Source organism: Trichechus manatus, unplaced genomic scaffold, assembly GCF_000243295.1.
Source record: "Trichechus manatus latirostris isolate Lorelei unplaced genomic scaffold, TriManLat1.0 scaffold00010, whole genome shotgun sequence".
NCBI classification, from domain to species: domain Eukaryota; kingdom Metazoa; phylum Chordata; class Mammalia; order Sirenia; family Trichechidae; genus Trichechus; species Trichechus manatus.
The window spans coordinates 30,246,642-30,263,128 of record NW_004443946.1 but is presented as its reverse complement, the minus strand read 5'-3'; the positions used below and the strand labels follow the sequence as shown (position 1 = coordinate 30,263,128).

The 16,487-nt window shown below is 37.1% G+C and overlaps 1 protein-coding gene across 4 annotated transcripts in view; it reads left to right on the top strand.

The window, feature by feature from the left end:
• Window positions 1-16,487, top strand: part of TMED8 (transmembrane p24 trafficking protein family member 8) — a 34,605-nt gene that overhangs the window by 9,914 nt on the left and 8,204 nt on the right. For 2 of the 4 annotated variants that reach the window (XM_004371075.2, XM_023726407.1), the window contains exons 2-3: window positions 9,916-9,997; window positions 15,325-15,451. In XM_004371075.2, coding sequence (XP_004371132.1) covers window positions 9,916-9,997; window positions 15,325-15,451 — 209 coding nt within the window. Of the gene's footprint in view, window positions 1-9,586; window positions 9,998-15,257; window positions 15,452-16,487 lie in introns of those variants that run through there. The other 2 variants (XM_023726405.1, XM_023726406.1) reach the window with 2 other exon arrangements.

The window sequence follows — 16,487 nt, the reverse complement described above, 5'->3', positions numbered from 1 at the left end:
CTTCATATGCATGTGTAAGCTGAACAATGAATAAGGAAGGCTGAAGAAGAATTGGTGCCTTTGAATTATGGTGCTGGTGAAGAATATACCATGGACTGCCTAAAGAACAAAGAGATCTGTCTTGGAAGAAGCACAGTCAGAATATTCCTTAGAAGTAAGGATGGTGAGACTTGGTCTCACATATTTTGGATATGTTGTCAGGAGGGACCAGTTCCTGGAGAAGGACATCATGCTTGGTAAAATAGAGGGTCAAAAAAAGAGTAAGACCCTCAAGAAGATAGATTGACACAGTGGCTGCAACAGTGGGCTCAAGGAAAATAATGATTGTGAGGATGGTGCAGGACCGGGCGTTGTTTTGTTCTGTTGTACATAGGGTCCCTGTGAATTGGAACCGACTCGGCGGCACCTAACAACAACAACTAACAAGAGTTGGTTCTGTCGTTTCACAGTGAGGGCGAATTCATGTAATGTTAAAGGGCAAGTACGAGTTTTCCATAAGTCGGATGTTCATAACCTGGGGACTGCCTGTATCCATAAAGAAGCATGTAGAAACACAATAATGAAAAATTCAGGAGAGAGATAAGAGACATAGAGGATATGATGACAAAGTCTAACATTTGTATAATTGGAGTACCAGCAGAGGAGAACAAGAATGGGAAGAAGAAATGTTTGAAGAGATAATAGCTGAGATTTTTTCAAAACTAGTAGAATCCACAGATTTAAGCAGCCCTATGAACCCCAAGCAGGATAAATACAACAAATCTACATGTAGATGCACGTTAAGGTAAAACCAAAGCAATGAGAAAATAGTAAATTAACCAGAGAAAAATGACAGGTTACCTTCAAAGAAACAGTAATTAGATTTAGAGTTGACTTCTGCACAGAAGTAGTGAAAGCTAGAAGATGATGGAATGATTATCTTTAGAATGCTGAAAGAAAATAGCTACTGCCAATGTAGAATTCTATTTTCAGTGGGAGTAGTCTGCAAGAATGAAAGTAAAATGTGTACATTTTTAGGCAATTAAAAACAGCATTTATTACTAGTAAACCTGCACTAATGGAATAACTAAATCAGGCAAAAGCAAAATGATTTCAGATGAAAAGATGTAGGGAGGAATGAAGGGCAATGGAAATGGTAAATATGTATACAAAATCTAAATGAATATTGACTGAAAATATCGCATTGGATTTTAAATGTACGTAGAAAAATTCACAAATTAAAAATTTGTGGAATAACAAAAAAAAAAAAAAAAACCTCATTGCCATCTAGTCGATTATGACTCATAGCTGCCCTATAGGACAGAGTAGAACTGCCCCATAGGGTTTCCAAGGAGCGTCTGCGGCTGGTGGATTTGAACTGCTAATCTTTTGGTTAGCAGCTGAACTCTTAAGCACTGAGCCAGTGGAATGATAATTACATGTAAAAAGGTAAGGTAAATGAACTCGACATGTTCTAATATCCTTGGATTTAGGAAGAGAGAAAAAACTTTTGTTTAATATTCGATTTTGATAAGCTAAGGATGAATGTTTCAATTTCTTGGTTAACCACTAAAATAGATGTAAAACAGTATAATCTCTAAGCTAATGTTGGTAGGTTGTTAGATGCCATTGAGTCGGTTCCACTCATAGCGACCCAGTGTAGAACAGAACAAATTGCTGCCCTGTCCTGTGCCATCCTCACAATTGTTGCTGTGTTTGAGCCCACTGTTGCAGCCACTGTGTCAGTCCATCTCCTTGAGGTTCTTCCTCTTTTTCCCTGACCCCCTACTTTATCAAGCATGATGTCCTTCTCCAGGGACTGGTCCCTCCTGATAATGTATTCAAAGTAAGTGAGATGAAATCTTGGCATCCTCACTTCTAAGGAGCATTCTGGCAGTACTTCTGTCAAGACGGATTTGTTTGTTCTTCTGGTAGTCCTGGCATATTTAATATTTTTCACCAACATCATAATTCGAAGGCATCAATTCTTCTTTGGTCTTCCTTATTCATTGTACAGCTTTCATATGCATAGGAGGCAATTAAAAATATCACAGCTTGGGTTAGGCGCACCTTAGTTCTTAGAGTGATATCTTTGATTTTTAACACTTTAGAGAAGTCTTTTGCAGCAGATTTGCCTAGTGCAGTGTGTTTGATTTGTTGACTGCTACTTCTGTGGGTGTTGATAGTGGATCCTGGTAAAATGAAATCCTTAACAACTTCAGTCTTTTCTCTGTTTGTCATGATGTTGCTTATTGGTCCAGTTGTGAGAATTTTTGTTTTCTCTATGTTGAGGTATAATCTATACTGAAGGCTGTAGTCTTTGATATTCATTGGTAAGTGCTTCAGGTCCTTTTCACTTTTAGCCAGCAAGTTTGTGTCATCTGCATATTGAAGGTTGTTGATGAATCTTCCTCCAGTCCTGAGGAAAATGGAAACATGAAACATTCTTAGTCCAAGAGAAAATGAGAAGCAAGAAGAGAAAGGAATATAGAATATATATAGAATATAGTGCCCAGTTAGATGGTAGATTTAAATCCAAATATCAGCAATTACATTAATGAAAATGGAGTAGCTAGTCCAGTTACAAGAAAGAGATTATCTGACAAGATTAAAAACAAAAATGAAAGACTTCAAATATATTCTTCTTTTGCAAGAAAAACACCTAAAATATAAGGATACAGAATGGATGAAAGTAAAGGCTGGTAAAAGATGCAAGCACTAACCAGTGGCCAGCTGGTATCATTATATTAATATAAAACAAAATACACTTTGTTTTTCCGTCATAAAAAAATTTATACATACACTGTTATGTGACCCCAGTTGTTCTCCCTATACTGTGACAGCACACTCCTTCTTTCCACCCCTGATTTCCCACATCCATTCAACCAGCTCCTAACCCTCTCCACCTTCCCATCTCACCTCCAGACAGAAGCTGCCCATTTAGTCTCATCTATCTACTTGAGCTAAGAAGCACACTTTTCACAAGTATTATTTTATGTCCCACAGGCCAGTCCAATGTTTGTCTGAAGAGTTGGCATTGGGAATTGTTTTAGTTCTGGGCTGATAGAGAGTCCAGGGGCCATGCTTTCTGGGGTTCCTCCAGTGTCAGACCATTAAGTCTGGTCTTTTACTAGAATTTGAGTTCTGCACCCTACCTTTCTCCTGCTCCATCAGGGACTCTCTGTTGTGAAAAACAAAATATACTTAAAATAAAAAGATAAACAGGAAAAGAGAAACACTTCATAATTATAAAAGGCTCAGTTCACACACACACAAAACCGATTCTAATTTTATGGATGTATACTAGCCTCAAAATATATAAAGCACAAATTAACATAGCCTGAAGAAGAAATGGGCAAATCCACAAACATAAAGAGATTTTTAACATACCTTAGTTACTGATAAACAGAAAGTCAGTAAAGATGTAGAAGATTTGAGCAACATGATAATCAGACTTGATCTAATGGACGTGTATAGATCACTACACCCAACATATGCAGAATACACATTGTTCTTAAGGACATGTGGAACATTTACAATATTGATCCTATTCTGGGCCATAAAGCAATTCTAAAAATTGAAAGAACTGAAAAATCATACAAAGTATATTCTCTAGTCAAATGAATTAATCTAGAAATCAATTTTAAAAAGATAATTTGAAAATCCCAATGCATTTGGAAATAATGCTCTTCTAAAAACTATACGGTTGCTATGAGTGGGAATCAACTCGACGGCAACAGATATGGTTTTTCTTGGAACAACCAGGGGTTGAAAAAGAAATCACAATGGAAATTGGAAATTTTTTTTAAAACGACGATGAAAATACTGCATACCAAAACTGTATTTAGAGGAAAATGTGTAGTTTTAAATGCATTTATTAAAAAAGAAAAAAGGATGAAAATCAAAGTGCTAGGCATCCATTTCAAGAAATAGAAGTAATATCAACAGAGGGTGCCGGACAGAGCAGGAAAAAAATTATAGAACAAAAAATCAAATTCACAAAAAAGACCAGGCTTGTTGGTCTGACAGAGACTGGAGGAACCCTGAGACTATGGCCCTAAGACACCCTTTTGACCTGGAAAGGAAGCTATTCCCTGAGACTACCTCCCAGCCAAACAATAGACAAGCACATAAGATAAACAATAACACCCAACAGGAATGTACTCCTTAGAAAAATCAACTATATGAGATCAAAAGGGCATTATCTGCCCAAAAGCAAAGATGAGAGGCAGGAAGGGTTAGAAAAGCAGGACAAAAGAAAATGGAGAAACCTGGGCGGAAATGGGGAGAGAGTGTTGACATTTTGTGGGAAATGAAACCAAGGTGATGAAACGCTTTATGTAGAAACTATCAAATGGGAAACTAATTTGCTCTGTAAACTTTCACCTAAAGCACAATAAAAAAAAAAAAAAAAAAGAAGTAACATCAAATTAAGCCCAAAGAAACTAGAAGGCAAGAAATAATACAATTAGAACAGAAATTAATGAAATAAAAAGCAGTCATTCACAAAGGATCAGTAATGGCAACGATGGGCCATTGTAAAGACTAATAAAATTGATAGACCCCTGGGAAACTTGTCAAGGAAAAAAGAGATAAAGCACATATTACCAATGTCAGGAATTAAAAAAGGGACCTCGCTTTAAATCCTATAGACATGAAAAATGTAAGTGTATCTTATGCACATATTTATGTTAATAAATATGAAAATTTAGATGAAAAGGGCAAAATCTGGAAAAATACCGTGTACCCAGACTGATGCAAAAATAAATAGAAAATCTGTAAAATCTTATAACTAGTAAAGAAATGTCTATAATTTAAAATTCTTCCTGATGGTCCAGATGGCTTCACCAGCATGTTCTATAAAAGAAATTACACCAATCCTGTTTCATATTCCAGGTGGGAATATTTTAGGTCCTTTAGCTGTTCCTGACTTCCTGAGGTTAGAAGGAGAAGGATTTTCCATTTTGACTTTCATTGTGTACTATTTATAATGGGCAGTTCCCCTTCTTCCCCAAAGGAGGAGAAGGTTTTGATATTTGAAAGCCAAAAAGATTGAGAGATGACTGCTACATCTGGGGACCTGAAAGAGCCTGCAAATGTAGTTGTGCACCATCTTTGAGGGATGTCGGGGACTAGAATTGGTCAAATGTACCAGTGTCCTAAAGGGAGAAGAATAGTAGAATCCATAATCTATACATCATTAAACTTGAAACAAACGATCAGCCAAGTTCTAGAACTGTTTCACGTATCGTTTGTGAATACTTAGTAAAGAAAATAAGGCTTACTAGGAACTAGCATGGGCTTACTAAAAACAAATTTGACCACTTAGATATTTTTTAGTCGTATTCTTTCTACTCTCTCTCAACCTATCACTGCTAATTAGGTCTTCTCTATGTCTCATGTGGACTCCTGCAAAGGCCTCCTATGTGATCTGGTAAAATCTGTCCTACCTACAGCTGCCATAGAATTCTATCAAAAAAATACAAATTTGACCATGCCATCCTAGCTCAAAATTCTTCATTACCTGTGGGATAAGGGTTCTCCATGGTCTTCCCTACTAGATTGAAAGTTTCATGAGGGCCAGAACTGTGTCTGCTTTAGTACATTATCTCCAGCATATAGCATGGGTCGAGGCACTTGTTAGGATATCAGACTGATAGGACTTGTGTCTCTGGGCTCATCTCCCTCTATTCCTACTATGACTTCACCACACTGAACTGCTGTAGTGTTTTTTTGTTTGTTGTTATTGTGCTTTAGGTGAAAATTTACAGCACAAATTAGTTTCTCATTCAAAAATTTATACACAAATTGTTTTGTGACATTGGTTGCAATCCCCGCAATGTGTCAGAACTCTCCTTTCCCTTTACACCCGAGTTGCCCCGTGTCCATTTATCCAGTTTTCCTGTCCTTTCTTGCCTTCTTGTCTTTGCTTTTGGGCAGGTGTTTGCTTTATAGGCCTGTCTAATCTTTGTGTGGTTTTTTTTTTTGTCTCCTTGCTTTTGCTCATTCAATCTCTTCTGCCTGGAACGCGCTTTTCCACTTGTTTTGGCCAACTCATACTCATTCTTTCAGACTCAGCTCAGTTCTCATCCATTTCGGGAAAACATGCTTTGAGACCTTTTCTCTCTAAATTAGTTGCGTTCATGCGATATCTAGTGCATAATTCTATTCTAAATAATACTGCATTTGTATTACAGTTGTCTATTATAATTATCTTCCTCACTAGACTGTGAGCTCTTTGAGGGCACAAATCATATCTAATTAAACTCTATATTCCTAACATGCAGTACAGTGCCTGGCACATAGTAGAGGCTCAGTAAAGGTCTACTGAGTGAATTTTAAGGCAAAGTCATTAATTCAGGTTTCCCTTTTTGATATGGTTGTTGTGTATATAGTATATTTTGATTTTGGTAAACTGTTTAGTGGAGTGATATCTGAAGGACAGATTCAATGGCCTGCCTTAAATGGAGAAATATAATTGTTGAATAAAGAAAGTAGGTAAAACAGTATGTATGGTATAACCCCATTTTTTTTAACAAAAAGAGACAACCTATTTTATATACATAAAACAGTTTGTTTCAACTGTATGAATTGTCAAAGGATTGTAAATTAAAACAGTAATGCTTCATCATGTTTTGTCTGCCAGATTGGCAATTATTATACCTAGTGTTAGTGAGGATGTGGGAAAATGGTCACACTTACTCATTCCTAGTAGAAATGAAATTTGGGGAGAAATTGGGCAGTGTATATTAAAGTCCTAATGTGTAAACCCTTTGACAAGCCACTTCAATTTTGGGGATTTGTTCTAAGGAAATAAAGTAAAAAGGGGTTATTATATGAAAAAAATACTCTATTAAAAAAAAGAGAAAAATGCAAAATACAATTGAGATACACAAGCAAGTTTTGTTAATGGTCTGTAAGTTGAACAACATGGTCTATTGTGGAAGTTGTAGAGAAGCAAGCTCTCATATATTGCTGATGGGAATGTAAAATGATACAATCCCTATGGAGAGGAATTTGGTCCTGAAATTGCACTTCTAGGAATTTATCCCAAAGACACCCTGGCAAAAATATGAAATATGCACAAGGCTTTGTAGCACAATTTGGAATATTAATAGACTGGAAATAACCCAAATGTCTATCAGTAGGGACATCAATATGGTGTACATTCACACAATCAGTTATGCTTGTGTACAAAGAAATGAGGATGCTATCTGTAATCTTTTATGGGGAGCTCTCCAGGCTATATTGTTAAATGATAAAAGCAAGGTGCAAAAGAGTGTGTATTTTTTTCTAAGAAAGGGGGTGGAATATGAATATATGTATATGTAATTATATTTTCAAAAAGAAACAATGGAAGATTAAATAAAAATAAGAAAAAAGCTAGACTTCTCTGAATGTTTCTTTTTTTAAAAAAAAAGTTTTAGCTTTGGAAACATGAAAATTTTACATGGTTGTAAAATAATTAAATAAAGAAGAAATCCAAAGTAATTTCTCAAAACCAAAATGAAACAAGTGAACTTTGTGACATAACCAGAAATTGGTGGCAAGACCATATACAGAAAAATATTTCAAGTGACTTTTAAAACTTGGTAAATTTTGATGGAACAAAAAGAACTGCAAATAAACCTTAACCTCCCTTCAGTAACCATATTGTTAGTAATAATATTGGTATTATTCTTTAAAAATTATTATATTTATATTGTAGGATAAGGCGTGTATTTATTTATGTGAATATTATTCAGATCCAGGGTTTTCCATAAAAGAGATTTTTATTGACCCTGAAACGTGTTCATGAAAAATGTTCATTAGCATTTTGGTGCATGTCCTTTCAGATACACACACACATACACACATACACACACACACACACACACACACACACACACACATTGGAAACTTGAAAATGGATTGCATAATATGTATATTGTGTGTGTGTATACACACACGTATTTTATATATATATACATATATACTTTTATATATATATATACATGTATATGTATATATATATATAAAATACGTGTGTGTATATATATTTTAAATATATTTCTGAAAGGACATGCACTGAAATGTTAACAATGGTTACTTTTGGTTAGTGGGGTTATAGTTAGGTTTTTTTTTTTTTTTCCCTTATCTGTATTTCCTCATTTTTCTACAGTGAATAATAGATTATTAGCGCATTACATTTTTTTTAATGGAAATAAAGTCTAGAACGATAAATGCAAAATGTTTCATTATCTGTAGTTTTGTTCTGCAGTGAGCAAAATATATAATTTCAAAAGGTCAGTTGGAAATAAATAATACAGATATGTAAAGTTATGCACTTAAATTTAAAAAGTTAATTATTTTCAAAAAGTCTATTTCAGAAATAGAGCATAGGGGAAACTGGGCTTGGAAAAAAATTATTTTTATAAGCCCTGGAGACTTTGTTTAACTTATTTAGGCCAACAGGCTAAGTTTGCAGTTGAATAATCTAGTGCCTGGTTAGGGTATTCATGTTGGGAAATATCGTGTCCTTATTAAGAGGTTATTGTCTCCGTGTACTCTACATGCATTAGAACACAGCTAAAAAAAGTCCATTTAGCTTCTTACTTTAAATGGAACAAACTAAATGGGACAACTAAAGGAGGTCAGCACGATCAGAGGTCACCTGAGGGATGTCTGGAAGAACTGGAGATGGTTGGCCTGGAGAGAAGGAACTTGCAGGAAAGGTGATACACTAAAGAAAATTAAAAAACCAAACCCATGGCCATCAAGTCAATTCCTAAGAGTTTCCAAGTGGATTCAAACTGCTGAGCTTTTGGTTAGCAGCCAAACACCCACTGCACCACCAGGAAAGATGATAGGAGGCTATAAATATCTGAAAGGGTATTGTGAGAAGAGTGATTGAAGAGTAAAATTTATAAGGAAGCAGATTTTATTTAGGTCAGCCTAGGGGAAAACTTTCTATTATCACTGTCTCTCAGTAAAATGGGCCTTTTCACAGAGTGGCAGAGACCTGGGAACTTCTGATGAGGGTCTTAGATTCGAAGTTCTTTCATTGGGAGGAAAATTGGGTGGCATGAACTCTTAAGATCTTTTTATCTATGAGACTATGAATTGACAAAAAGAAAAATCAGTCTTATTGACAGAAAAGGTGAATAGGTTAAGGTTGGATCACATATATTTGCCTGCCATTTTTACTTTTGTTGTTACCAAACTCTGTAACTTTCAATGTCTGAGGTTTATTTTGTTAAGTTGTATTTTGTATTAAGAAGCAGTCTTTGGGCTTCAGTTTCTTGAGTAAACCACAGAACTAAGTACTACCTAATGGTTAAGAGCATGATTGGGTTTGAATCCTGGTTCTATGCCTTAGTTTCCTTACCTACAAAATGGCTATGATAATACCAACCATAGGCTTATTGTGTGCTTGGAAGCATGGACTTCATTACTAATTTTACCTATATACCCCTTGAGAGGCATATAATAGTTGTTCAATAAATCATTGGTGAATGAGTGAATGAATGAATGAATGAAATTATAAAAATCTTTTACCTGACCTTGGACATAATGATCAGAGCTTATTGAATGTAGACGTGGCACTTCATACTTTGATACTGAACTCCAGTCCCATTTCCTCCTACATCCCACTCTGCCCTCTTTGTTCTGTCTAATTTAACCATCTGCTTTCTGAAAAATATGGTCTTGAATTAGGATTAATTTTGTCAGGACTTGTTTTAAAAAATAAATTATTTTTTAATGAGTGGGTTATGGCTGTCTGAGAATAACTAGATGTGATGACTTGAATAACTTTTGTGCTGGGCCTCCCAAAGTATAAAGTTTATGCCTAGAATATTTTTGGAAAGAGAGTTGGTTGAAATTGCTGTGTATATATGATAATTATCATTGTGCCCCCTGTCAAATATTGAATTCTTTCTTTCCATGATTTTCTAGAGACTGAAGATCTAGAAAACACTAAGATCACCACACCAGTGGCTTCTGCCTCTGATCCAGAACCCCATTCCTCACCCCAAAGGTAGGGAAAGCAACTCCTTTGGATTAAAAAGCTTCCAGAGGTTTTATCTTCTCGGATAAAGAATTGGTGAAAGTAGTGGGCAAGAGACTTTAAGGGGAAAGAAGGTGAAGTGAAGAGTATAGGTGGTTTCGTCATTAATAAATCAACCCCAAAGTGTGGTTTAAGGGCAACATAGGGTCTATTTTGGGTTATAAATTTTTGCTCTCAGAGAATAAACTGTAACAAATAGTCTAGTGTAATATCCTCATTCATCTTCTGAAGTCCATGTTCAACTGTTAAAACTTGAACATGTGCCTTAATGCACAGTGGTTAAGCACTCGGCTACCAACTGTAAGGTCAGAGGTTTGAACCCACCAGCCGCTCCGCGGGAGAAAGGTGTGGCAGTCTGCCTCCATAAAGATTACAGCTTTAGAAACCCTATGGGGCAGTTCTACTCTGTCCTCTAGGGTAGCTATGAGTTGGAATCAACTCGACGGCAATGGGTTATATGTGTATGTGTATGTATTCCACATACACATGCCCTATTGGAAGTGGTTTTATATTATGTAATTTTCAGATTAAACCATTATCACCAACCTTCAGGTTGTCATTCTTAATTTGCCTTTCTGTCCATTTTCATCCACCCACCATCGTTGATATCAGAGAATATAGCAGAAAGGAAGATTTGTTCCTAGCTCTAGAATGAGTGGAGACCACTGGAAACATTAATGGGATAATTAATGAAAAGCTGTATTTTGGACAACGCTGAGCTAGTAGATATTATAGTCTTACTGATCAGTACAGTATTGTCTAGTAAAACCTATTGTCTCCATGCCCCACATGAGTCCTCTAAATTGATAACTGAGGGCAGAAGGCATCAAGGCATTTCTTGAGTTCTGTTTTGAAGTTCTTTCTTCTTAAGTTCTGTTAATGTTAGCTTCATGTATTTTTAAACCCTGTTATTATGTTCTGACACCATTAAAATTGATCCATCTTCATGCAGAATTGACCCTTTAATCTTAATAAATGTCCCTACTTTGTAAAGAACAAAATTCTTTCTTCTTATATTTGTATATGAAATAAAACTTCTTTTTCCCAAAATCCAAATGATGGAAGATAATAATGATTAATATAATATAGTTGGTGAAAACAATATAATGTTGTTGTTAGTTATTGTGGAGTCGATTCCTACTCATGGCAACTCCACGTGTGCTGAAAGGATTGCTCCATAGGATTTTCCAGGCTGTGACCTTCGGAAACAGATCACCAGGCCTGTCTTCCTAGGCACCTTGGCTGGGTTTGAACTGCCAACCTTTCAGTTAGTAGTCCAGTTCTTAACCATTTGTGCCACCCAGGAACTCCTCAATAATATAATAGCCACACTTTATCGAATGTTTCTATTTACTAAATATTTTTCTAGGTGATAATATGTATTAAAGGAGCGCTGGTGGTGCAATGGTTGAGCACTCGGCTCTTAACCAAAAGGTTGGCAGTTCGAACCTACCCAGCAGCTCCTCCATGGGAGAAAAGACCTGGCGATCTGCTCCCATAAAAATTACAGCCTGGGAAACCCTGTGGGGCAGTTCTACCCTGTCACATAGGGCATTATGTCATTTAATCCTCCTAACAGCCCTAATGAAATAAGTATACCTGTTTTTTAGGTGAGGAAGTGAAACACAGTGAGTTCAATAGTTTGCCTGAGTTCATGCAGCTTTAGGTTTGGCTGGCTCCAAGCTTAGTCATGTAACTAGCAATAGAAGGGTTTTGAGTTCTCTGCTTAGAGCTGCTAGGTTATTACATATAACAATCTTTTTAGAAGTTACAACCTTATCAAGGCTTTAGTTATTTGAGACAATTCATGTTCTCAACAAATCTCCTGATGAGAACGCCATTCCATCTTCCCCTCACCACGCCTTTTCTGCACATGTTGATTTGAAGGATCTTTGGGGGATGGGCTCTGGTATAGAATCGTTTCTTCCCAAGAGTAAATAACTTTTTTGAGTGAGGAACACAGAACATTCTTAGAAAAAAGGAGGTTTATTTTTGAAGTTTGTTTTTAGAATCTAGTGTATCAAGAAAAAAAATCCAGTGAGTGTGATACTTGAAGCTTAGTGCTTGTGTTTTATATATACTGAAATTGGAGACGCAGCCGTCTGTCTTTTCTGGTGAGACTGGCCAGCCTGCCAGACACTCTCCTCCTTTTGGGATGGCCTCCCTGCTCTCAGCGCAAATCAGAAGGCTTAAAGTGGGTTTTTTTCCTTGATGTGGCTTGTCATGGGCATCAAGTGATTTGCAATTTATCTTTCCCAGAATACCTTTCACTAATTCTTCAGAGCATAAAATGCTAACATGAATATTAAATTCATGTGGCTGTTGCAGGTTCTATTTAAAACATTTTTTTTTTTTGGTAAGCAGAATCGTATTTGTGCAAAGTAGCATGCTGAAGGCAAAGAAGAGACTAAATCTTAGATGCCTTGTACAATAAGGTCAGGCTGATGGTCCAGATTAAATATGTTATTCTCACCTTCCAAATATTATAAATGATAGTTTGATCCAAAATTCCTCTTTTCGTCCCAAACAAAAATTAACTTCCTCATTTAACAAATATTTATTGAGTGTCTACTATTTATTCATTCAACAGATATTTGTTGAAAGCCCACTGTATACATGGCGCTGTTCTAGGCACTGAAGATACCAAAAATGAGCAAAATGGTCTGAGTCTTCCCTGTCATGGAGCTTACATTCTAGTGGGGGAAGCAGACAGAAAACAAGTAAACGTCATGTTTCATAGAATCTGTATGTCATCAACTGTAAGATGTACCCATATTTTATGTACCACTAAGAATGGATAAAAACACCCAAGATGGAAAATCTAGTAGGAGACCCCTACATGGAGCTGGGACACTAAAAGTTTATACCTTCAATGAAAAGATAAATAAGAAAAAATCCCTCCACACAGGAAAGGACAGCAAGGAAACTTGAATGCCTCAACTTGGCACCATGTAAACGGATGAAAAATAACTCTCCTGAAAATATGATCAGCAAGTCAGTAGTCACCAGTTTATTGTCTAAATTTACTCTCTCAATGAGGTCTAAAACAAAAACCCTTAAACAGAGAATTTAACTTAAAATTGTCTCAAGTTGGTAGCACTCTCAAGTACTGGCAGAAGGAAATATAAATCTCTTCTGGTAGAACTTGATGTCAGTCCAGGCCCACAGCAGTTTTAAGACACCATCAATTTTTTAAGACACCCCATATTTCAGTTGTATTAAAATCTAAAAATAAATGCCTATCTTGGACGTAACAAGGTACGGTACTAATATATCAGACAGTAATAAGTGCAGTGAAGAAAAATGAAGCAGGCTAAGGGTACAAAGAGGAATGGAGCAGAGGAGGGGTGAGACATTTTATAGGGGGGCATCTGGGAAGCCCCTCTGAGAAAGTGACGGTTGAGAGAAACCTGAAGGAAGTAAGCCATAAGGTAACTAGGGGAACAGTATTCCAGGCAGAGGGAACAGTGGGCACAGAGACCCTTAAGTAGGAGAGTGTTTGAGGTATTTGAGGAATATCAAAGCTCCAAGTGGCCTTGTAGCTGGAGTGGACTGGGCAAGGGGAGGATTCTAGGAGATGAGGTGGGAGTGCAGAGGGCCTCAGAGTTCCTTGTGACAGTCTTGGTTCTAGATGCTGTACGTTCAGGGGGAGTAAGACCTAATCCCTGCCATCATCAAGCTCACCTTCTAGTAGAGGAGACAGATGATAAATAGTGCAAAGAAACAAAAATGGTCTAGAGTTTCTGTGGTTAAGAGGACAAAATAGGCCCATAGCCTAGACTAATTTACAACTTATACTGGATTACCCAAGCAAACCTGTAAAAACCAACTAGTATCCCACAGCTCTGGCTTTCAGAACGGTAGGTTGGAGTGACTTGGATATCCCAAAAGATGGATCCATTTTATCTGACGAAGAGGTAATTTATAAACTAGGAGTGATTTTTTTAGTTAATGTTAAAAAAGGGGAGAAAGGAAGGAAGGAAGCTGATAAACTCCAAAGTGAAACACTCTACTGTTTCCCTCATGTGGTTTATAGTACCATGGTTCCCAGTCATTTACTCAGCCTCTCTGAGGAAACGATGCCCTGAGGCAGTGGTTCTCAAACCTTTACACTCTTAAAAATTATTGAGGACCCCAAATGATTTTTGTTTATGTTGGTTATATCTATCAATATTTACCATATTAGAAATAAAACTGAGAAATTAAAAAAAATCATTAGCTCATTTGAAAATAACAATAATGAACCATTACATGCTAATGTAAGTAATGCTTTTAAAGAAAAATAGCTATTTTCCAAGGTAAGAATAATTTAGAGCCATTGTAAATCTCTTTAATGCATGGCTTAATAAAAGAGTTGGATTCTCATATCTGCTTCTGCATTCAATCTGTTGTGATATCACGTGCCATGTAGTTTCTGGAAAACTCCACTGTACCCTCGATAAAATGAGAATGAAAAAAGGCAGCCTTGACTTCACAGACCTCTTCTGAAAGGGTCTCAAGGACCCCAGGCATCCCCAGACCACACTTTGGTTAAGTGCGACTCTAAAGAATCCATGCATTTTATTGGCAACAGTTTTCCAAAAGCCCTGAGTTATTGTGCTGCAGCCATGGCATTTATCATATTTTCTAGTCTCTCTGAAACCAGGGGAAGTGAAGTGGAGCATAAATCATTCCCTTGCCTCTTTAAAACCAGCTATTCAGATAGTTTTGTTTTAAGTCACTGGGTAGTTGATCAATGTGCATAAAAAAGGAAAGTCATTGCTTCTGTCATAGACTATGAAGTGGAAATGCTGAAAGACTTTGCTCCTGGGATAACTATGGAGGGGAAATTTCCTTGCTAGTCAGTTTGTTCTTTCCTTGTTCTGGTGATCAATCTCTGGTTTAGGAGAGGTCTCCTCCTTTTGCTTCTATCCGGTAGCTTTGTGTATAGAACAAAACCGGGATTATAACTCTTGTTTTATTGAAATTCTGTGTGGAGCAAATGGTGTGGGCACCAGAGTGAGGAATACAGCTAAACCTGCTGTTCCTCCTGAGATGATTGAGCTGTGCGTTTACCATGTTCTCGAAGCCTGGGGCCTGGCTTGGCCAGTCCTTGGGCCCTCACACATTGTCACCGCTTTTCTGGGGCCAGTTCAGCCCTCTGGAGTGATCGGCTAAAGTGACGGTAGATCTAAATGCCAGAGGAATGGCGTTAGGGGGAGGCTGTCCTTTGAATGTTGCTTTATTTCAGAGTTTCTCCAGGATGATTGCGCCTTTTAAAAGAGCCCTTGAATTTACATGCTGTCTTCCTCTGAGAGGCCACAGATGGTATCTGCAGGGAGTGAGGATGCCACAGAAGATCTGCGGAAAGCAGCTGGAGCCTTGAAGACTCAGGCCTTGGACCAGGAATCACCACCTGCAGACCAGGCCCAGGTCCTAAACAAGGTGGGGAGCACATTCTCTCTCTGTCTCAGGAAAGAAGGAGTTTGTGGTGCCAGAATTTAGATGCATAATGCGTAGATTTGGATTAGAAACACTCACTATGAGGGTGGCTCACAGAATCTCTTTGCTCCCATTAGAGCATCTTATTTTTAATTATGTAGAGAATGATTGTTTATATCTATCATAGGGCCCGTCACTGTACTAGCACCCAGTATGTACCTATTCAAAAAAAGAAGTATAGAATGAATGCTCACGTGTTCTCTAAAATCCTCTTGATTTTAGAGAGCCTTAAGTCATCAGACTGTGTTTTAGTCTCATTTTTTTTGTAGTAGATCTACTCAGTATTTATAGTAAAGATTCCATAGAAGTAGTATTATTATAGCAGTGGCCCCCCTGCCATGGAGGTATGGGTTATTTGCATTATTATTAACAGATGTATTGTAATAATTAATGGAATTATTGTCAGTAGCTACCATATCAAGCATAATAATTACATTTGTGTAATGATTTATGGTTTACAAAGCACTTTCTTCCATAAATTTTATTTACTCCTGAGAACAACTCTGTGATGTAGATACCAATTATGTCCACATTTTACAGATGAGGAAACTGAGGCTAAGAGCTGTTAGTTACTTTACTGAGGTTATGCAGCTAATACATTGCAAACAAAATCCTTTGTTTAGCCTTTGGAAAAGGAAGGACTCATTTAAGTGCCCTAGCCAAAGTCTGATTCATCTCATTTAGCGATGGAGATAAGAACTGGAGGGCTTATTTTGCAGAAACAGAGATTATGAGAATACAGCCTGGCAGGATTACAAACTTTATTTCTTTCTTTCTTACAAATGCACTTCTGGTCTTTTAGTAGGACTGCCGTCTCAGTGATGTGCTCTTCTTTGTAGGCAGTAGGTATAGATTTCTTGTTGAGTTGCCTGCCCACTGCTTAGAGAAGGGACAATAAATTAAGGCATAAGAGCATAAAACCAGGGAACACTAATCTGAGGGATTTGAAGGGCAACCCATCAGGGAGAGATTGCTGGCT